Source organism: Anabrus simplex, chromosome 1 (assembly GCF_040414725.1).
Source record: "Anabrus simplex isolate iqAnaSimp1 chromosome 1, ASM4041472v1, whole genome shotgun sequence".
Taxonomy (NCBI): Eukaryota; Metazoa; Arthropoda; class Insecta; order Orthoptera; family Tettigoniidae; genus Anabrus; species Anabrus simplex.
The window spans coordinates 497,406,026-497,429,990 of NC_090265.1; the positions used below are offsets into that span (position 1 = coordinate 497,406,026).

Sequence of the window (23,965 nt, forward strand, 5' to 3'; positions counted from 1 at the left end):
GGGTTCGATTCCCACCTCAGCCATCCTGGAAGTGGTTTTCCGTGGTTTCCCGTTTCTCCTCCAGGCAAATGCCGGGAGCTTCCTTCACACTTCCTTGTCTATCCCTTCCAAGGCCCCTGTTCAGCATAGCAGGTGAGGCCGCCTGGGCGAGGTACTGGTCATCCTCCCCAGTTTCATCCGCCCGACCCAGAGTCTGAAGCTCCAGGACACTGCCCTTGAGGCGGTAGAGGTGGGATCCTTCGCTGAGTCCGAGGGAAAAGCAAACCCTGGAGGGTAAGCAGATTAAGATTCCATTACGAGTTTTTTGCTAGCAGTATAATATCGTGTCAATATACTGCTCTTTTTATTACTATTATTATTTACGCAAGTAGGGCCTATTTAGTTAATTAGTTAATTCCAGTGGTTCGGGGGCTGGGGTGTGTATGGCATCTTCAGCATTAGAAATCATCCTAGGTAGGGCTTTCATCTTCACAGATATGCAAGTCGCCTAATAGGCCGTCTATTATTATTATTCCCTGAGTATGTACTTGATTTACTGGAAGATTTTCGTGAGCCCCCTGAGTCAGTGTGTGTCACTTCGGAAACTGCTTACCAGGGATTAGTGTGTGGTTATTTAGTGCGTGTAATCGAAGAAAACACAGAATGCAGCACGTGCTTGAATAACGTTTCTACCTCATTTAATTCATCCCCATTGATAGCTGCGCTAGCCCTAGCAACGATTTATTGGCCTAATTATGAGGGTTCAGAAATTTGTTGAGACGGCTCTACCGTACTGCAAGAAATCTTCAAGTCTGCTCCAGATTATAAAAAACTATGTTCTACCTTCTTTGTGCCAATGTAATTTTTTAAAGTGTTTGAGTAACAATAAGCACCAGGAACTTGTGTCAGAAACTGTGCTGGCCAAAGTCGTGAAACCTCTACTTAGTAATGTAGGGAAGTACCATACAGACAAAGTTTCCAGGTTTTCTTGTTCGTCGTAACCTCTTTCTCGAAAAGTGCTGAAGCTATAACTCTCTAGAGCACCACTTTATACGTAAAATTCTTTAATATTTCTCTTACTTTCAGATTTTAAATTTTGCTGGTATGCTTATCTAGTTGTATTCACGCGGTAAATGGGTACGTTTGGTGCTGCCATCTAGCGGCAGATTGTTTGTAAGGCGTGTTACACGTTTGAGTATGGAATGAGCAGGCAGTTTAAGCAGCCATCGGTTGCAGATCGAGCAGGCAGTGGTGAAAATTCACTCAGAGAGTATAAACCATATTTTGTAGCTACGGTATTTTATTTAATTTTGATGTATCCCACCCTCCCCAACTACTATATCCCCCAAACCTCGGGTACTTTTTGCTGTCTATAAATTTGTGTGACCTCTTCGCAATTCTCAATCATTGCTATTGCCTTCCGAACTTCCTTGTTAACTCTTGTTCTTTACCGACCCCAACGCCGACGGTATTAATAGGATGGGAGACCTAGGGAGTCATTCATTTTCAGTCTCTTCGTGGCCCTTGTGTTACTTTGGCCGGTACCGATACCTTTATTTTTCGATGTACCGGGCCTATTCTATGTTTACCATCTGATTAATGTTAATAGAAAGAGGTTGCGTAAAATATGTACTTCCTGTTAAAACAATAATCACTACCACTAGTAGATTTTTACAATTCTCATCATTCGAGAAAGACTTTGATCTCTGTGTTAAAAAGATAAGTTTGCTGGTTGAGATTACAGTATTAGGCAGGTATTAGGGATTTTGTAGTCACATGATACCATGAATCACGGTTTTATTTCGACCCCGTATTTAAATGGATTGATTTTAATGTTTACTTGTGATTGTGATAACCTTGTGTAAAATGGCGCGTTTGAACACTGGGAGTAAACCTGATGTTCTACTAAAAGTCGGTGAAAGCGTGTTTTCATGTCAACGTCAGATTTTATCGCAGCATAGTCCATATTTTGAGGCTATGTTCACCCACAATTTCGTAGAGAAAGACAAAGGAACCATCGAAATTCAGGCTTGTATTTTTTCTTTTTACCCGAAAAAGTATCTTATAGTTACCTATGTAATTCGAAAGAGTATTGACATGTGAATATAGAATATGAACAATTCTGTCAAGTTCTCACCATTTACCTTCTTTGTGTTTGTTCGTTAAACACACACTAATTTGTGGTATAAGGAAATACGTGTAAATTATTTCTTAGTTCAGTCTGTGCATTCTGCATTTATTCCAATGTTAAAATATACATTTAGCAATATTCTGCAAAATAGCACTCACAGTACGATATTTCGTAATTAATTTTAAAATGAACTCTCTGACTCGTGAGAACTATAGACAGATTGGTTATAGTGGTGGTGGTGGTGATTATTGTTTTAAGAGGAAGTACAACTGGGCAACAATCTACTACATAATACTAATCAGAGAGAAAATAGCAGGGATCCGACACTTCGAAAAATGAAGCTTCCGGCCAAAGAAAGACAAGGACCACGAAGGGCGTGAAAATCAAAAGACTCCTTAGGTATTGAATGCTCGAGTACGGTACCGTTGGCGTCGGTAAAGAATAATATTTGATCAAGGGAGGTCGTCTACAATAGATATAAGTGAGGAGCCCAGCACAAGTAAGAGGAAGCAATGCCAGGACTCGGCTAAGGACACCATGTCGCCAACCCGCTCTCCCAAGGCCCCTTTTAGTCACCTCTTACCACAGGCAGGGGATATCTTGGGTGTTATTCTACCATCCTCACCCACACGGGATGTTGGTTAAGATTGGGTGGAAAACCAAGACTCTTGGCAGACTTTTTGTAAGTTCTTATACCGTACCATGAATCCCTTAGAACTGTTTTAGATTTTCTTGAATATTTGGTTTTCGATATATAGGTTAGGATAACTTCCCTGTTACAACTGGAAAAACTATTAAAAAAACTGAAATACTAAGCATTTTAATTACAGAAAAACAATATTCGGAATTTTAGGACTAGTGTCTAAACTGGGCAGAATTAAGTGACGAGAATTGTTATATTTACATTCTACAGTTCATTGAGTACATTCAGGGAAATGAGATGGACCAAGAAGCAGTGATTACATAAAGGAACCATGAAGTCGAGTAAGGATGACATAACATTGTTAATGTTAAACTGCAGAAGTATTGTAAAGAAAGGAATAGAATTAAGTAATTTGATAGATATTGTCAGAAGAATTAAATTATGGTTGAGAAATGATAGTATCGATACCAAAATTTAGGAATGATAGGAGGGGGAGTATTTATACTGGTAAAAAAAAAAAAAAAAAATTGTAAGCTAGAATAAAGTTAAGGATGAGTAACATGAAATTTTTGGTGTAAGACTCATCTTTAAAAACAATGGGGAACTTGATGTTTTTGGGTTTTACAGACCTGGCAAGGCTGGCAATGATGCTGATGCAGAATTATTTGATTTAGAAAATCAGCTGAGTTATGTGGGGAATGACACAGAAAGAAACGTTATTGTAGTGGGTGATCTGAATCTGCGAAATGTTAACTGGGAAGGGAATGCGAATGACAGAAAGCATGACCATTGACTGGCGAATAATTTATTATCAGAAGGACAGCTGAATGGATCCAACTAGAGGGGAAAATATTCTAGATGCGGTGCTGATAAAACAAGATGGGCCCTATAAGGAAACTGAAGTGATATATTGGTAGGCTACAAGTGATTATGAAACTGTCTTTGTCAGAGTTAAAAAATAAATGTATTAGAAATGAATGTCATAAAAGTAGGACTGTTAGGCAATACGACATGGCTGATAAGAGGGGACTGGGGAAATTTTTAAAAAGCAATTATCAATAGAAAATGGTAAATTAAAATGTAAACAGCCTATGGGATGGGTTTAAGGCCATTGTTGAGGAGTGTGAAAAGAGATTTGTCTTTAAAAGTGGTAAGGAATGAAAAGGACCCATTATATTTTAACAGGGAAGTAAAGAGATTAAGAAGGGAGTGCAGATTGGAAAGAAATAGTTTGAAATGGTTGCGGGAGCAAGGGGAGATTGAAGAAGCTCACTAGGAAATTGAATTCAGCGAAAATCAGCAAAGGATAACATAATGGCAAACATAATTGGCAACCATATGTATTTTAGGGAGCAATGGAAGGACATGTATAGATACTTTAAGGCAGAAACTGGTTCGAGGAAGGACATTCCAGGGATCATTAATGAACAAGGGGATTGTATATGCGAGGACTTCCAGAAGGCAGAAGTATTTAGTCAGCATTATGTAAAGGTAGTTAGATATAATGTGAATCAATCAATCAATCACAGTGGTAGATTCCCTATCTGTTGTTTTCCTAGGCTTTTCTTAAATGATTGCAAAGATATTGGAAATTTATTGAACATCTCCCTTGGTAAGGTATTCCAATCCCTAACTACCCTTCCTATAAACAAATATTTGTCCCAATTTGTCCTCTTGAATTCCAGCTTTATCTTCATATTGTGATCTTTCCTACTTTTAAAGACACCACCCAAACTTATTCGCCTAATGATGTCATTCCATGCCATCTCTCTACTGACAGCTCGGAACATACCACTTATAAAAACAATATAAATGGTCCGTTATTGGACATTATAAATTATCCAGCTAACTCATTCCTGGTTGCCAGCATTTCATCCCAGTGTGCTAAGTTGGGCTCATCAGTTGGTAAATAGCACACCCATCAAGATGCATGGCTAGTGCATACCGTGGAGGCTACTGCGTAGGCTACTTGGAGCCACCGTCAGTGCCAATGCACTATAAGAGACTTTGTCTCATTACCAAAAATTGATGCCTGCCTGGCCATTAGATGATATAGATGTTGATTCCCATGGGGAACCTGAAATGTTTGTCCCGAAGGAGTCAATTTATAATAGCAATGTAAATGCTCCATTTCAGGTTCCCTATGAGAATCAACATCTATATCAACATACCACTTAGTCAAGCAGCTCGTCTCCTTTCTCCCAAGTCTTCCCAGCCCAAACTTTGCAACATTTTTTTAATGCTACTCTTTTGTCGGAAATCACCCAGAACAAATCGAGTTGCTTTTCTTTGGACTTTTTCCAGTTCTTGAATCAAGTAATCCTGGTGAGAGTCCCATACACCGGAACCATACTCTAGTTAGGGTTTTACCAGAGACTTATATGCCTCTCCTTTACATCCTTTCTACAGCCCCTAAATACCCTCATAACCATGTGCAGAGATGTGCACCCTTTATTTACAATCATATTTATGTGATTTCCTGATAGAGGAGGCAACAAATACTGGCAAAATACTGAAATTTACCTATGATAATCAAGACATTTATAAAAAGATACAAAAGTTTTAAACAAGAAAGGCAGCTGTGATGATATGATTTCCGGCAGTATGTTAAAGGCTATGGGTTGGGATATTATGTCCCGGGTATGATGTTAAACTGCGTCCGACCAAGTTGTTTTCCTCTTTCAAGCGTGGAGGAGGTACAGGGCACTCTCTTGTACTTGGGGTGAGAAATCACCCCTAAAGGCGGATGAACGAACAAGGAATCGAGAACGGCATAGAATGCAGAAGGCAACAGGAAGCCACTGCGTTAAGGATCCTCTGGATTTCCCAAGGAATAACAGCTCATGTCATGAAACCTGTACTCGTAAAATTTTCCGAATTAGCCCCGCAATCGGATCTCCAGGTGGGGTGTGCATGTACAAATGCTCAATGTAGGAGATGCAACATGGAACGTTCGATCACTTCTACAGTATGGAAAGCTGGAAAACCTAAAGCGTGAGATTGGAAGGTTGAATATAGATGTGTTAGGAATAGCAGAAATGAGGTGGCCTGATAATGGATATTTTTGGAGTGGATATTACAGAATAATCCACACAGGAACCATTATGGACAAACCAGGAGAGGGAGGAGTTGGAGTGCTGCTGATGAAGAAAATGGGTCACCGAGTTAAAGGATACATTCAGCAGAATGGAAGACTGATTGTAGTGAAATTAGATACTGAACCAAGGGACACCATGATCATTCAAGTCTATATGCCAACCACTACCCACGAAGATGAAGAAGTGGAAAGAGTGTACGATGATCTGACAGAAAAGGAGATGAGAATCTGATAATCCTCAGAGACTGGAATGCTGTTATTAGAGAGGGTAAAGATGGAATGGTTGTGGGCCAATTTGGGCTTGTCACAGGGAATGTTTGAGGAAACCGTTTATTGGAATTTTGTGCTTACAGTAAGCTGGTGGTTGCAAATACATTATTTCAACACCATGCACCAAGACGTTACACTTGGACAATGCCAGATCGTGGGAATCGATTTCAAATCAATTACATTTTAGTAAAGCAGCGATTTAAGACACAGCTGAAGAACTGTAGAAGCTGCCTTGGCCCAGATATTGGTAGTGACCACAACATGGTTTTGAGCGAATGTCAACTAAAACTGAAGAAACTGAAAAGGAAGGACAGTCAAAAATGGAATACTGAAGCTCTCAGAGATCAAAACCTTGCTATAGATTTTAAGAAGACAGATGAACTTCTGGCAGAAATATCAGCAATAGACTTAGAAAGTATGGAGAATAACTGGAATTCTTGGAAGGGAAGTGTTCCAACAGCAGCAACAGATGTTGTGGGAAAGCTGAAAGCACAGAACAGGAAAGCCTGGATAACTAATGAAATAGGCCTAATTGAGAAGATAGACTCAAGAAGAAAGTTTAAGAACTCGGCAACTGGAGGACAACAACAATAACAGGAAATTGAGAAACGAAATAAATCGAGAGGCGAAGGCAGGCAGAGAAAAATGTTGAATTGCTGCATGGAAGTAGAAGAACTAGTTAAGAATCATAAATTTGAGACAGCGTTTAAGATAGACAAAAGGTTCTCTGGGGACAAGAAGATTAGGTGCAATGGAATGAAGACAGATGATGGAGAACTGGTGTATGAAGCTTCTGAAATTGCCTCAAAATGGAAAGAATACATTGAAAATTTATATGGAGGAAAACATACACCTTGTGAAATACTAGGAAATGAAGAGCTAGTAGATAAAGAAAATGAGGGAGATGAAATACCCCTGGATGAATTTAATCAAGCAATGGAAAGGCAGAAAAACAGAAAGGCCTCTGGGTTTGATGATATACCAGCAGAGCTGATAAAAGCCACTGGAGGCAATGTGAAGAAAGCCCTGTTTGATCTGGTTTGTGAAATGTATGACATGGGACATATCCCATCAGATTTTAGGAAGTGTGTCATAGTGACCATTCCAAAGAAATTATCTGCTAGTAGATGTTATCAATATCGCACACTGAGCCTTGTAACCCATGCCTCTAAAATACTCACTAGCATTATCTTGAAACACATTGCAGGAAAGGTGGAGTTGGCATTGACAGAAGATCAATTTGGATTTAGGAAGGGTAGAGGAACTCAAAAAGCAATGCTAGCTTTAAGAATGATTATAGAGAAACAACTACAAAAAGATTTTGATACACTCGGTGCTTTCGTAGATCTGGAGAAGGCATTTGATAAAGTTGAGTGGTATAAACTGTTCATAGTGTTGAAAGATCTGGGTGTCAAGTACAAGGACAGGAAGACAGTTTGGAAATTGTATGAAGACGAGATAGCTGTTATACAATGTGGAGATTCCACAACAGAGGCCAACATTAAGCAAGGAGTTTGGCAAGGTTGTTTGCTCTCACCAATTCTTTTTAATGTATACATCCAAAAAGAAAAAAATAGATGAAGTAAATGATAATTTGCCAATGACTAGAGGTCTCAAGATTCAAGGAGAAAGAATTACCATACTTCGCTTTGCAGATGATATCGCAGTCCTGGCAGAAAACGAAGTTGATCTGAACATTAGCAGAAATGGAATCCACCTTCAACAAATATGACATGAAGATCAACAAAATGAAAACCAAAGTCCTTCTCCGTAGCCAGCAGTATGAACCTCCTCGTAGTACTGTAAATGGAGAACAGTTGACAAATGTACAGGAGTTCACTTCTCTTGGTAGAAAAATAACAGCTGATGGAAGAAGTAGAAGAGAAATCGTCACCCACATTAACCAAGCCAAAATAGTGTTCAACAAAAAAGGAAAGCTCTTTATGTGCAAAAACATTAGTATGAGCCTCAGGAAATGTCTTGTGAAGATACTTGTGTGGAGTGTAGTGTTGTATGGTAGTGAAACCTGGACTCTTAGCTTGGCTGATAAGAAACATATTGTTCATGGTGTTGAAAGATCTGAGTATCAAGTACAAGGACAGGAAGACAGTTTGGAAATTGTATGAAGACGAGATAGCTGTTATACGATGTGGAGATTCCACAACAGAGGCCAACATTAAGCAAGGAGTTTGGCAAGGTTGTTTGCTCTCACCAATTCTTTTTAATGTATACATCCAAAAAACAATAGATGACGTAAATGATAATTTGAAATGTGGTGCTACAGGAAAAATACTGAAAATTCCATGAGTGGACAAAATCACTAATGAAGAAATGCTAAAAAAGATTGAAGAGAAGCCATGTTTATGGAATATGCTTACTCAATGATATAGATGGTGATTCCCATAAGGAACCTGAAATATTTGTCCCGAATGAGAGAACTTGAAAATTTATAATATGGTTACTCACCAAAGAGACAATTGGATTGGACATATTTTGAGGCATGAAAGTCTTCTGCACACAATACTGGAGGGTGGTGTGGAAGGAAAGAACTGTAGAGGTAGACCACGGCAAGGATATATAAAACAAATCATTCATGATACCCAATGCAACGATACATACGGTCTTTTACAGAGTCAAATAAACAAACCAGTCCTTGGAAGCTATCAAGTATGCAATCCTACCACATCCCAGGCAGCTGCCTGTTAAAACAAAATTCGTATATGGGATTCGAACATCCTACCTCGAGCACTGTCCACTATCACATGTCTCCCCACCTGCTTGCCATGTGAGCTACTGCGCCACTTGACCTACGGCACCCACTTTCCAGCCTATAGAGTACCATGCTCCCGGTCTGTGCATTCACCTGTTTTAAAGTACATGTTCTGCGTACCTGTACTCGTTTTACAGGTTCATTCGAGGTACCTATAATGAATTAATAGTGGCACTCACAATTCCTGCTGTCTTCTAACCCATAAACACACCTCTCGTTATATTACCCCGGTTTAGGGAGAGGGACCGATGTCTTTCAGAATTGTAGTAAATGTGAAGGCATGCATAAAATTGGATCGCAAGGGGCTGGTGGACCACCCTGTGTACATAAATGATACGAGTAAAGACCTGGCATAACAGATAAGTCTATTTGCGGATGATGTTATACTGTATAGAGTAGTGGGTGTGGGTGTGGCCAGGCATTAAGGAGTATGAGGGAGGAGTTGGACAGTTTGAGCGAGATAATTAGGATTTTCTCAGAAGACAGGAAGGAATGTAGGCCTCCCTCAAACAATGTACAGGATACAGTAGTTGTAAAAGAGGGATGGGAAGGAAAGGGGGGAATTTTAGAAGACAAGTCGTCTAACGTTTTAATGGGAAGGAGATTGCAGGCCAAGGGCTCTATTCAGGATCAGAATTCAGGACAGGTGTCTTTTCAGTAATTGGTACGAGTCACTGCAGGTAGAACAACAGCGGGAAGATGAGTAACAGGGAACTGTTGCTCTAAAGTGTGGAAATAGGAGGAAGGGAAAAGGTAAGAAAGGGTAAGGTAAGAAAGTTACTTGTCTGACAACACTCAACCCGAACAAGTAACTCACACTTGGCTTCCCCACCATCCACCACAGATTATGATCACCACGCTAGCATCCAGCACGCACCAACACCATCATGTTGTGCCTCTACAACTTCACTTCATAGTGTAGCGCATCTCTGAATTCTTAAGCCTCCACGCGCAACAATCACCTTCCTTCAAATTCCAAAAAACAGAAGAGCCTCTCTAGCATCCATATATTTTTATGTCTATGAATATCTTGAAAAACGATGTAACCTCGTCCGAGTTGTTCTTCGAATGTACAACAGCACATTTAAGGAGCAAGCATATATTGAATTCCTTGACCTAACAACTTTTTAATGCTTTACGGCGCACTGGAATTTAATCGTAAATAAATGACGTGACTTCGGCTCAGTTGTTCTTCAGTTGGATAACAGCATCTTAAAGGAGCCAGCATATACTAATCTCCTTATCCAGCAACTGAAGGATTCCTATCTTTAACATCTTTTTAATGCGCACTGGACTCTTTATGAATCTCTGTCATGTAGTTATTTTTTGACGTAGTGCTGCATGTCTCTATAATTCTTTTCTCAATATCTCACATGGTATGTACATTTACGAGACCTTATGTGTCTTTACATTGTTTGATTCCTTTCGTATTTATGTTTTAATTTTGCTTTAGGCTGATGATGACCTAATATTAGGTCAAAACTAGTCCCTAATCATTTATGTAATTTAAACTCTGTGTATTTTGTATTGAAAAGGTGGGCCTTAATAATATATTAGTTTAACTCTATTGCTTATTGAGAACCAAATTCTCGAACCTGGGACTTCAACCAGATAGCTTTTTCAGTTTTCGACTACGCTCCTGAATGGGGCCTCATTTGGCAATCTCTCAAAGTGCTGGAATGTTTTTTCTAGCATTCCAAATAATGTAATATTTGAATTCTGAAGTCACACCACTGCTGCTAGACACTGTATAGTTACCTTGTCACAACTGGTGATCATCAGCCAATGGCAGAAACAGAGTTATACACATTGGTGCCAGACATTTGTATTCTTTTTCCTTAGGCTGCTCCCATATAAATATGTTAATATAAATCTTAGTAATTATTTTTCCTAACATTTCTAATAGTGTAGTGTCAAAGTTTCATGTTGGACCATTGCTGCTGGATGCTGTTATGTGCCTTACACAACTAGCATTTAACAGCCAACGGCTGGTAAGTTGTAATACACATTAATACCGAGTATTGTACCTTTGTACAACTAATAATCAGCAGCCGACGGCTGATATTGTGGTTTTACGCAATTGTGGCGATTACTTGTATCTTTTTTCTTAGACTGCTCCCATGTAAATGTGTTAATATAAGTCTTTGTAATTACATTTCCTAACATTTCAAATAGTGTAATGTCAGAATTTCAAGTCAGACCTCTGCTGATGAATGCTGTTATATGCCTTACACAACTAGTAATCAACAGCCAAAGGCTGATATGTTGTTATTCATATTAATATCAAACAGTGTTTTACTCGTTAGACTGCTCCTACTGTAAATATGTTAATATTAATTCTTAGTAATTATAAATCAGGTACCTGGTTTTTCTTTGACTGGTCGAAACAGGGATTTGAGCTTCCGGTCTGCGGTGAGAACTGGAAAACTGTTTTGACCAGTCAAAGAAAAACCACATCTGGAAACACTGGGCGTATATGAAATTCCATGTGGTTGTGGTTGTTCATATGTTGGCATGACAAAAAGGCTTGTTAGCACCAGGGTGAAAGAGCACATCAAGTCGGTAAAGAATGTCGCTCCTTCATCCTCCACGGAGAACGCTATAAGCCAGTCTGCCATAGCAGAACATTTCTACAGTACAGACCATTAAATCCTCTTTGACCAGGTGAAGGTCATTGCGCCTTTAAAAGATTTCTATGCTCGTCTTGTGAGGGAAGCTATAGAGATAGAGCTGCGCCCAAATAACATCAACAGGGAAGACGGCTTCAAGTTATCAAATACATGGAGACCTGTACTGCAGAAATATATGCATAACACCACCATGGCACAGCGGGACACACTCAAACTGTCGACAGAGGGCAGTGAATCAGTAACTTCCCTCCCAACCACCACAGCACAGCGCGATGATCCTTGAGTCCAGTTAGTAGGGTAGGCCGTGGATAGTATGGGCATTACTTCCACGTTCCTTAGGAGAATTTCTTTGCTCACTGTCGGAGGCAAAACTTCACATGCCCTGATGAAGGCCAATGCAATTTGGCTGAAAGCTTGGCTTTATTATTAAATAAATAAATAAATATATATATATATATATAGTGGCTTTAATCCAGTTCATTTATTTCTTTATGTTAATACAATTTGCCACGAAAACCTACGTTCATTAATTACTAAAGGATTTGTTCAATAAATTTCCAATTTCTTTGAAATCATTTAAGAAAAGTATAGGAAAACAACAGATAGGGAATCTGCCACCTGGCCGACTGCCCTAAATGCAGATCAGTAGTGATTGAGTGATTTGGTATTAAATGGGTTTTAGGATTGTGACTGCAGAGGGACGTAAACAATGTTGTGAGATTGACAGCAGACAATGTATGGAAGTAAATGGCATGAAAAGGCAGGTTGTATGTTTCACCAAGGGGAAAAGTCCACTCAGTTTTATTTGTTGTGTTGATGGGGTTATAGTACCTCATGGGGAACACTGTAAGTACCTAGGTTTTATTATAAGGAGTAATCTTCATTTGGGTAATCGTATTAATGAGGTCCTTAAGAAAGGTTACAGATCATTTTTTACATGGTTATAAAAGTATTTAGAGGTTGTAGTCAGAATGTAAAGGAGAGGGTGTATCATCCTCTGGGAAGACAGCAGTTAGAGTTTGGCTCCAGTGTAAGGGACCCTCACCAGGACGACTTGATACGAGAACTGGAAAAAATTCCAAACAATTGTTCTGGGTGATTTCCGACAAAGGTATAGTGTTACGAAAATGAATTGAACTTTGGGCTGGAAAGACTTGGGAGTAAGGGAAGAGTTGCTCGACCTTTGCCTGGTCAAAGAGGATTTCATGGTCTGTACTGTAGAAATGTTGTGCTATGGCAGACTGGCTTATAGCGTTCTCCGTGGAGGATGAAAGAATGGCATTCTTTACCGACCTGATGTGCTCTTTCACCCTGGTGCTAATAAGCCTTCCAACGTTATCTTCATATTGTGACCTTTCCTACTTTTAAAGACACCAGTCAAACATATTCATCTACGAATGTCAATCCACGCCATCTGTCCACTGACAGCTCCCAACATACCACATTGTCGAGCAACTCGTCTCCTTTCTCCCAAGTCTTCCCAGCGCAAACTTTGCAACAATTTTATAACACTACTCTTTTGTCGGAAATCACCCAGAACAAATCGAGCTCCTTTCTCTGGATTTTTTCCAGTTCTCGAATTAAGGAATCCTGGTGAGGTTCCCATACACTGGAATCATACTCTAGTTGGGGTCTTACCAGAAACTTATATGCCCTCTCCTTTACATCCTTACTACAACCCGTAAACACCCTCATAACCATGTGCAGAGGTCTGTACCCTTTATTTAACCCCATGGCACTACAGCCCTTGAAGGGCCTTGGCCTACCAAGCGACCGCTGCTTAGCCCGAAGGCCTCCAGATTACGTGTGGTCAGCACGACAAATCCTCTTGACCGTTATTATTGGCTTTCTAGACCGGGTCCGCTATCTCACCATCAGATAGCTCTTCAATTCTAATCACGTAGGCTGAGTGGACCTCGAACCAGCCCTCAGGTCCAGGTAAAAATCCCTGACCTGGCCGGGTATCAGACCCAGGGCCTCCGTGTAAGAGGCAGGCACGCTACCCCTACACTACGGGGCTGGCATACCCTTTATTTACAATCACATTTATGTGATTACCCCAATGAAGACCTTTACTTACATTAATACCTAGATACTTACAATGATTCCCAAAGGAACGTTTTGTCATGTCAACATATGAATAACCACAACCACATGGAATTTCATATACGCCCGGTGTTTCCAGGTGTGGATTTTCTTTGTCAGGGCTCTGAAGTATTTACACAATGTGTGAAATTATCCCTTAAATTCTAATGTTACATATATTTTGAGAATAGTATATAGTTGTTACATTTGAACCTTCTATACAATGGATTGTTGTTTTGTTTAAAAATTACAACATAAAAGTATCTTAATGAGCAAGATTTCTTATAATGTTCTTATTATCTTCACTTCAAATGGGAATAAAATTTGTGATTGCAATGTCTATGTATCAGTGAACTAACACAATAGTTGACAATTGATATCATTAAAAGAGTGATAATACGTACAATAGTTTAAGCATATTGTGTAAATTATTTTAATCTTCCACATATGTTGCAATGTGTGTGGATTAATAAAATACTTAAATATTAAACAATTCTTGTTAAAATTGGTAAAACTGGAATTGTAGTCAATAATGTCAGAGGCAGAACCACTGGTTGAAGAACAAATGTTATGCTACTTAGGATCCAGAACGGATAAAAAAAAAAAAAAGTAAATAAATAAATGCAATGTAAATATTAATGTTATACCAGTTGTATAGTATCATTTGAAGTAATTCCACATACTGTATATCAGTTGACTATATTTGTAAGTAGTACAGGAAATATTATAAGTAGAATTTTGTAAACAATATAAATTTATTAAGGATGAGCTGTGTGTTTAATAGAAAACATTGTTAGCGTAAATTGTATAATATTGTATTATAGGAAAAATTTTCTTCTCTTGTTAATTTAATATTTAGTGCTTGACAATAATGTATTTTAGTGTACCATTTGCCACCGAGGTAGACACCTCATTTGCAAATAAAGAGATTTTGATTTGATTTTGAAATGTGTGGGTTTGTGATCAATCATTAGCAAACGACAATGCATCAATTATGTTGAATAGTTTAATAATCTCCAATTATTTTATAGGAAGTTGTGGATTTTAGTGTTTTAGTGTTGTTATCGTCAGATGTTGGAAAAGCTTATGCTAGTCGAGTCTAATAAGCTAGTCTAAAGGGGAATTCAACTTGGAACATAGATGTAATTAAGAACTGCTAAGTAAATGCATGTTGAAATCCCTTTGACTATTGGAGAATTGATTAGCAGCATTGGCTGCACAAGAAAGTGCAAAGTTTGGGCTGGGAAGACTTGGACTTGATGAGATTAATCACTTGTAAGTGGTATGTTCCGAGCTGTCAATGGAGAGATGGCATGGAATGACATTAGCAGATGAATAAGTTTGAGTGGTGTCTTTAAAAGATCACAATATGAAATTAAAGTTGGAAGTCAAGAGGACAAATTGGGGCAAATATTTGTTCATAGGAAGGGGCGTTAGGGACTGGAATAACTTACCACAGGAGATGTTCAATAAATATCTAATTTCTTTGAAATCATTTAAGAAAATGCTAGGAAAACAACAGATAGGGAATCTGCCACCTGGGCGACTGTCCTAAATGCAGATCAGTATTGAATGATTGATGAAAGGAAAATAGAAGAATACAAAAAGAAAATGTAAAAAGAATTTACACATATATTTGTCCACCCATTCAATACAATATATAAAAATTCTTGCTAAGAATTTTTAAAATTGCGGCCAGTATCCAGTATTCGGGAGATAGTAGGTTCGAACCCCACTGTCGGCAGCCCTGAAAATGGTTTTCCGTGGTTTCCCATTTTCACACCAGGCAAATGCTGGGGCTGTACCTTAATTAAGGCCACAGCCGCTTCCTTCCCACTCCTAGCCCTTTCCTGTCCCATCGTCGCCGTAAGACCTATCTGTGTCGGTGCGACGTAAAACAACTAGCAAAAAAAAAATTTTTTAAACTATATGTAAGTCAATACGGAACCGAAGATGAAATTTATCACCTGTAAGAGACCATATATACTTTTATTAATAAGGCTGCTGATTACAAAATTAAATACGACGCCTGTTACTTTAGAGTGCAGGTTCATTGAACATGTAAAAGAAGAATAACACATTAAATCCATCTGAACAAATCAAGTGACCAGCACGAACTGAACGGAACAAAATATGGCTGCTCATAACCAAAGAGAAAACACCAAAGAACACCAGATGGCAACATTAGAGGGCAGCTTGATTTGAATCATATTTAACACCCCCTTTCAAAGTAATGATTGCCCGAATACTTCACTTCTTGAGACAATTCCAATGCTAGATTCTGAGCAATCCTTTTATGAGCTGGCATCTCCTCCGTCGCAAGATACTTCAAGTGATTTCTTCTGCAGATAGAGCTTCCCTCACAAAATTATGATGCACATGAATATGCTTCGTGTTTGAGTGGAACACAATTATCAGCGAATTTCTGTGCTCCTTGACTGTCAGTGTGTATCAAGGGTTATGAATTTCATGTTGTTGGTCCGTACTGAACTGAGAATGACATATGAATGGTAACACAGTAAAGGTTTCCACCTATTCAGTACTAATATGTATTTACAATGTTATGAATTACATGGAACTAGTTTCAACCCACTTAGGGGTCATCATCAGCCATATTAAAGCATACATAAGTTTTTGTCGATCCTAAAACATGTTATTTTTAACTGTAATAATCGTATGGATTTATAATTTATAAAGTGAAGTGTGGTAATGAGATGAGAAATGTTAGTATGGTACAGGTGAGTAGTAAATAATAATACATATACAAACAAGTTTGGAACAAAGTACAAGTGGGGTGCTTAGAGTTGTAAAAATATAACCTCGTGGATGTCAGTAGTCCTCGTACTAAAGAATCAATGTAAAATAACACATATAAACATATATACAAGTATGTACAAAGTCTGGAGAGTAAAGAGTGATACTCTTTTTATGTCGAGTCGGCTTGACACTGATCACTTAAGCGGAGAAATTAGGCATTTGGTGTATTAAAGCTGTGTTGATCGGTTGCGTTGTTGATTGTTGGACGTGAAGTTATTTTTGAATTTCTGGTTGGGAAGAAGGTGGAAACTGCGCGTGGATATATTGATTCTCAGTTCTTAGCGGAAACCAAATTGGACCTGTTTAAATGGAGAAAGTCGGTACTTTTCCGAGACAATTACCCTTTCTCCCGCACCCTTCAGCCCCGCCTTAATAGCTCCCCACCCCCACCTCACCCCAAGCCACCCCCACTCTTCCTAACCCCCTCCTAACCCGCACACGCCTGCCCTCCTCTCTGCCCACACTTCTCTCCCCGCCACCCATCGCACACCATCAGCTATACTACACACACCGCAGCGTGAGGTAAGCGTCCTTTCACTTTATGTTAACCTTTTTCTATCTCCATTTTTTGTTTTTACCGACTTTCTCCATTTAAACAGGTCCAATTTGGTTTCCGCTAAGAACTGAGAATCAATATATCCACGCGCAGTTTCCACCTTCTTCCCAACCAGAAATTCAAAAATAACTTCACGTCCAACAATCAACAACGCAACCGATCAACACAGCTTTAATACACCAAATGCCTAATTTCTCCGCTTAAGTGATCAGTGTCAAGCCGACTCGACATAAAAAGAGTATCACTCTTTACTCTCCAGACTTTGTACATACTTGTATATATGTTTATATGTGTTATTTTACATTGATTCTTTAGTACGAGGACTACTGACATCCACGAGGTTATATTTTTACAACTCTAAGCACCCCACTTGTACTTTGTTCCAAACTTGTTTGTATATATATTATTATTTACTACTCACCTGTACCATACTAACATTTCTCATCTCATTACCACACTTCACTTTATAAATTATAAATCCATACGATTATTACAGTTAAAAATAACATATTTTAGGATTCGACAAAAACTTATGTATGCTTTAATATGGCTGATGATGACCCCTAGGTGGGTCGAAACTAGTTCCATGTAATTCATAACATTGTAAATACATATTAGTACTGAATAGGTGGAAACCTTTACTGTGTTACTATTCATATGTCAGTGTGTAGATCGACAGCTGTCAGTAGACCTTTTACTAATCTCCTCGGAAAGTTGCAGCAGGTGTATTGCCTCTTTGGAGGCATCGCTGAGAGCCATATACTCTGACTCTGTAGATGAAAGCGCAGCTGTGCGCTATTTTCTTGACTCCCAGGAAACAGGACTTCCACTCATTGTGAAGGTGTATTTAGTGTAGGATCTCCTGTCGTCAATGGAGACAGCCCAGTTTTTAAAGGGTTAAATTGGCTGATGATGCTTGCAAGCACAAGCGAAACATGTACCAAACAACTAATGTAAAATAATTATATTCTGAATATAAGGGTTATCTAGTATTGAATAGGTGGATGATAATAAATTACTCTGTCATTTGATAAGAAACATACCACTTAGTTGAGCAGCTCGTCTTCTTTCTCCCAAGTCTTCCCAGCCCAAATTTTGCAACATTTTTGTTACACTACTTTTTTTTGAAAATCACCCAGAACAAATCGAGCTGCTTTTCGTTGGATTTTTTCCAGTTCTTGAATGAAGTAATCCTAGCGAGGGTCCCATACACTGGAACCATACTCTAGTTGGGATCTTACCAGAGACTTATATGCTCTCTCTCTCCTTTACATTCTTACTACAACCCCTAAACACCCTCATAACCATGTATAGAGATCTGTACCCTTTATTTACAATCCCATTTCTGTGATTACCCCAATGAAGATCTTTCCTTATATTAACACCTAGGTACTTACAGTGATCCCCATAAGGAACTTTCACCCCATTAACGCATTAATAACTGAGGAGGACTTATCCTGTTTGTGAAACATACAACCTGACTTTTAACCCCATTTATCACCATACCATGGCCTGCTGTCCATCTCACAACATTGTCGAGGTCATTTTGCAGTTCCTCACAATCTTGTAACTTATTTATTACTCTATACAGAATAACATCATCTGCAAAAAGCCTTATCTCTGATTCCACTTCTTTACACATATCATTTATATAAGAAAACATAAAGGTCCAGTAATACTGCCTTGAGGAATTCCCCTCTTAATTATTACAGGGACAGATAGAGCTTCGCCTACTCTAATTCTCTGAGATCTATTTTCTAGAAATATAGCAACCCATTCAGTCACTCTTTTGTCTAGTCCAGTTGCATTTATTTTTGCCAGTAGTCTCCCATTATCCACCCTATCAAATGCTTTGGACAGGTCAATTGCAATACAGTCCATTTGACCTCCTGAATCCAAGATATCTGCTATAACTTGATGGAATCCTACAAGTTGAGCTTGAGTGGAATAACCTTTCTTAAACCTGAACTGCCTTCTATTGAACCAGTTATTAATTTCACAGACATGTCTGATATAATCAGACCGAGCTCGATAGCTGCAGTCGCTTAAGTGCGGCCAGTATCCAGTAATTGGGAGATAGTGGGTTCGAGCCCCACTGTCGGCAGCCCTGAAGATGGTTTTCCATGGTTTCCCATTTTCACGCCAGGCAAATGCCGGCCAGGGCTGTACTTTAATCAAGGCCACGGCTGCTTCCTTCCAATTCTTAGGCCTTTCCTATCCCATCATCGCCGTAAGACATATCTGTGTCAGTGCGACGCAAAGCAAATAGCAAAAAAAATAATATAATCAGAAAGAATGCCTTCCCAAAGCTTACATGTAACGCTTGTCATGCTTACTGGCCTGTGATTTTCAGCTTTATGTCTATCACCCTTTCCTTCATATACAGGGGCTACTATAGCAACTCTCCATTCGTTTGGTATTGCTCCTTCAAGCGAACAATAATCAAATAAGTACTTTAGATATGGTACTATATCCCAACCCATTGTCTTTAGTATATCCCCAGAAATCTTACCAATCCCAGCCGCTTTTCTAGTTTTCAACTTTTGTATCTTATTGTAAATATCATTGTTATCATATGTAAATCTTAATACTTTTTTAGCATTAGTCACGTCCTCTACCTGGACATTATCCTTGTGGCCAACAGTCTTTACTACTGCTGACTGAATACTTCTGACTTTTGAAGATCCTCACATACACACTCCCTTTGTCGATTAATGATTCCTGAAATATCCTTCTTGGAACCTGTTTCTGCCTTAAAATACCTATACATACCCTTCCATTTTTCACTAAAATTTGTATGACTGCCGATTATGCTTGCCATCATGTTATCCTTACCTGACTTCTTTGCTAGATTCAGTTTCCTAGTAAGTTCCTTCAATTCATGTTTAGTCTCCAGAGCTGCAAAAATATCCACCCACTTTCATCCTCTGATGTTTCTACTGTTTATTATATTAAATTCTTTACATTTACAAACTTACAAATACTGTCCATATATCGAAAATCCAAGATAAATCAACACTCAGAAGCACACTGATCATCATCACTATATGTCAGACTGGGCCAATGACCTTCGATGTTAGGCCTCTTAAAACAACAAGCATCAGCATCATCATCATATATGTCAAACTACTTGTCTGCTAGGAAAGTGATTGAAGTATACAAAGACACATTTTTTTTTTTTTTTTTTTTTGTTTTGCTTGTGGTTTAACGTTGCATTAACACATCGAAGGTTTTTCGATGATAGAAGTAGAGCATATATTTCATGTTTGTCTTCATAGCTACAAATAATGCAACAGGAACTTTGCCTTGTATGAAAACGAAATGAAAACTGAAAAAGCGAGGATTGTCTTCTCCAAAGAGGAATATAGAGATGTTAGGAGGAAATGCAGGGATGATCCCGCCCCTTCCAAGTCATTGATGGGAGACCAGTGTTAATAAAGTATAAGAACCTGTTCTTGACCTTCTTTTATGGAGAAAGTACTGTTCAAAATTCAATCATATGTTAGGATGCAATGGTCTACTGATGGTTCACTTCTTGCATCAAAAAACTATTTCACAATGTATACAACTTTTAGTTGTATCAGGAAGCTTTGTCATAATGATAATGGTATACTTTTGACTCCAGTGGAAGAACAAAGTTTGGTGGTGGCCAAGATATCTGATGTCAGAGGCAATAAGAACAATGGTATGAGAAAGTTCTGTTTCAACATGCCCAGCAAGACCATGAAGAAAATATCGAAAGGAGATGAATTTTCATATAACAGTGAAAGCCATTATCCCCTATGAATGGGGCAGTAAAGTACATTTACAGTATCCCCTGCCTGTCACAAGAAAGATGAGTGGCAGCAGAAGAGACAAATCACATTACAACAATGATCAATCTAATGTTACTGGGTGAATTGGCCATGCAGTTAGGAGCGCGCAGCTGTGAGCTCGCATCCAGGAGATAGTGGGTTTGAACCCCACTGTCGGCAGCCCTGAAAATGGTTCTTCATAGTTTCCCATTTTCACACCAAGCAAATGCTGGGGCTGGACCTTAATTAAGGCCACGGCCGCTTCCTTCCCATTCCTAGGCCTTTCCTGTCCCATTGTCGCCATAAGACCTATCTGTGTCGGTGCGACGTAAAGCAACTAGCAAAAAAAAAATTTAAAAAAAATATATATATTGTTAGTTTTGATCAGCTTTATGAGCTTTCAATATTGTAGGCCTTCACATTTAGTTTTCTCCTGACTCTGGAATATTAGAGCATCTAATGTAAAGGCAGTCCTTTAATGACTCCCTCTTATCTTATTCTTCAAGCAATCGTTCTTTTGCGATTTGTTCTCATTTTTTATAATCATCTTCACATATTTCCTTGTTGATATGGACCGATGACCACACGGTTTTACATCTGAAAACAACCATGACAAAAACCATCGCCAGTTAATACGATTAAAGAATGTTTCCATGTTAACAGTGCTTGGCGTTGATATGTTACTGAGCAACAAAAATCGAAATACACGATGAATATCTCTGTTACAGCTGGTACGATAAAAATGTATAAGACATAAATGATAGGAAATTTATTTCTATATAATTTTAGTTATGTAGTATTTATCGACAGGACCATTAATAATGTAAATATTTGAGAATTAAATTATAGGCCTTCGCCTAAACTACCATTTCACTTGGCGTGAATAAAATAATTTATAGCCTAGATTGTAGTGCATCTTTCCCTGACTTTACATACCGATTTTCATCAAATTCTCCTCAGCCATTTTCTCGTGATGCCCATACATACGTAAATACATACAGACAGAAATGACGTAAAATTAAAAAGTACATTTTCTTGTTATTGTGGACACGACCGATACAGAAATACCTTTCTTTTTAAATTCTGAGCAATGTACAGACAAAACTCTTATATTATATAGATGATATGAGTAAAGAACTGAAATCACAGGTAAGGTTGTATGCAGATGATGTTGTACTATAGGTTGTTGTTTTCCCAACCCTTGTCCCGTTTCTCTTACGGAGTCGGGTATGAGGTGAGTTAAATCTGTTGTGGTAGGTTCTTATGACCGGATGTCCTTTCTGACATCGACCTCGTCAGAAGAGTTAATGAGATGAAATGAATGACATGATACGAGGGTCGAGTCATAAGTCATGGCAACTAATTTTTTTCTTGCGAACAGGAGACAACACTGTTGTTGACTTCCATTTTGCGATGCTCTCTCTCACACACTGAACTTGGGGCATGCTTAGACCCACACTGAAAATCTAAGATATGCATTTAAAAATATAGGGCATGTACTTATGCATAGTGCCTGAAGACATATTCCGACTTCAGGAGATTCTCGTAGGAAAGTGACAGAACACTTGGTAAACATTGTTTTATTATGGTATAGACAGCAAATACACAAGACTACGTACAAAGGATAGGTCTCCACTGGTTACTTACCTTCGAAATAATCACTCAAGTTTTCCACTGTGCGTTGCCAGCGGTGACGTGTGACACCTCTCTCCGAAATGCTGTTACGATGTCCTCTTTGTTAGCAAACTGTTGTCTACGTAATGGCTTCTTGACTTTGGGGATTAGATCATAGTCACATGGGCTCAGATCAGGCGAATAAGACAGGTGTGGAAGAACCTCCCATCCCCTTGGACACTGGACGGCCTGGGCCAGGCAAATCGGCAGTTGATACTCTACCCCATTTGAATGTCTCCACCCACCTCACCACTGTTCTATAGGGCATGGCATGCACACCTAATACTTCCCGCAGCTCTATATGGTATTGGTATGCATTTCTGCCAGGGAGAACTGCTATTTTAATATACGATCGTTGCTCCTGCTTGTTGACTTCCATTTTGCGACGCTCTCTCTCACACACTGAAGTTGGGGGTATGCTTAGACCTACACTGTTGTTTACATACACCACCTAGTGGCATCATACGCAAATACATACCATATGTTCCAAATGCATATCTTAGATTTTCCGTGTTGTCTCCTGTTCACGAGAAAAAAAATAGTTGTCATGACTTTTGACTCGACCTCCATATATGGTAGTAGGAAGGGAGAGGGTGAAACCTAGTGCTGGCACATAGCCTACTCCTATTGAGGCACCAAAGGGTCTGCTCAAGGCTTAACATCCCCATCCGACGGATGATTCAGCATCAACAGTGTCATGTCTTCACTCCCTATGAGCACTGCGGGGAGGTTTGGAGTTTAATCCAGGCTTTTGGCACGCAATCTAGTGATTAAAAATTGTATTCCACCACCCCCGTACCCTGCTGGCTAATATTTTGAAGGTGAAATTTTTTCCGACAAACGGGACTTGAACCTGCTAACCACAGTGTCAGACCGTTTTAGACTTCAATGCCTTAACGATCATGGCCACAAGACAGACTGATGTTATACTATATAGAATAATAAATAAGATATAAGATCGTGGGCAACTGCAAAAAGACCTTGACAATATTGTGAGATAACAGGCAATGGTATGATGGTAAATGGGATGAAAAGGTCAGGTTGTGAGTTTTACAAAGAAAAAATGTCCTCTTTTTAGTTACTGTGTTGATGGGGTGAAAGTTCCTCAAGGGGATCATTTTAATTATCTAGATGTTAATACCAGGTGCATCGATTATAAACCAGAATTTGAAATTAGCGGCTGTCGTAGCAAACGGGCTTTAAGAGGATGATGGTGGGAATGTCCGGAGTAGGCGTCTTGATGCATCACACACCATACCACAGAGTGACCGCCATGAAAGAGGTACACAAGTCCGTTGCGCAGCGCATCATCATCAAGTTTCTGGTGAAAGAAGGCACCAAAGCAAGCATGGAGTGGCAGGAGCGAGGTGAAGCCGAGCCAGTTAAGGCCAAAACATCTTTCTGCTGGAAAGGTGCTTGCAACTGGTTTTTTTTTTTGTTTTTTTTTGTTTTTTTTTTTGGGACTATATGTGCATTTTGCTTGTGGATTTGCTGCATGAATGAAGGACAGTGAATGCAG

General features: G+C 39.1%; 1 protein-coding gene across 2 annotated transcripts in view; it reads left to right on the forward strand.

Moving 5' to 3' along the window:
* The first annotated feature begins 1,700 nt into the window (after nucleotides 1–1,700).
* LOC136857013 (kelch-like protein 7) overlaps nucleotides 1,701–23,965 on the forward strand; it is a 126,109-nt gene continuing 103,844 nt past the window's right edge. The window contains exon 1 of one of the 2 annotated variants that reach the window (XM_067135352.2): nucleotides 1,701–2,007. In XM_067135352.2, coding sequence (XP_066991453.2) covers nucleotides 1,846–2,007 — 162 coding nt within the window. In that variant the 5' untranslated portion in view covers nucleotides 1,701–1,845. Of the gene's footprint in view, nucleotides 2,008–2,485; nucleotides 2,793–23,965 lie in introns of those variants that run through there. The other variant, XM_067135353.2, reaches the window with a different exon arrangement.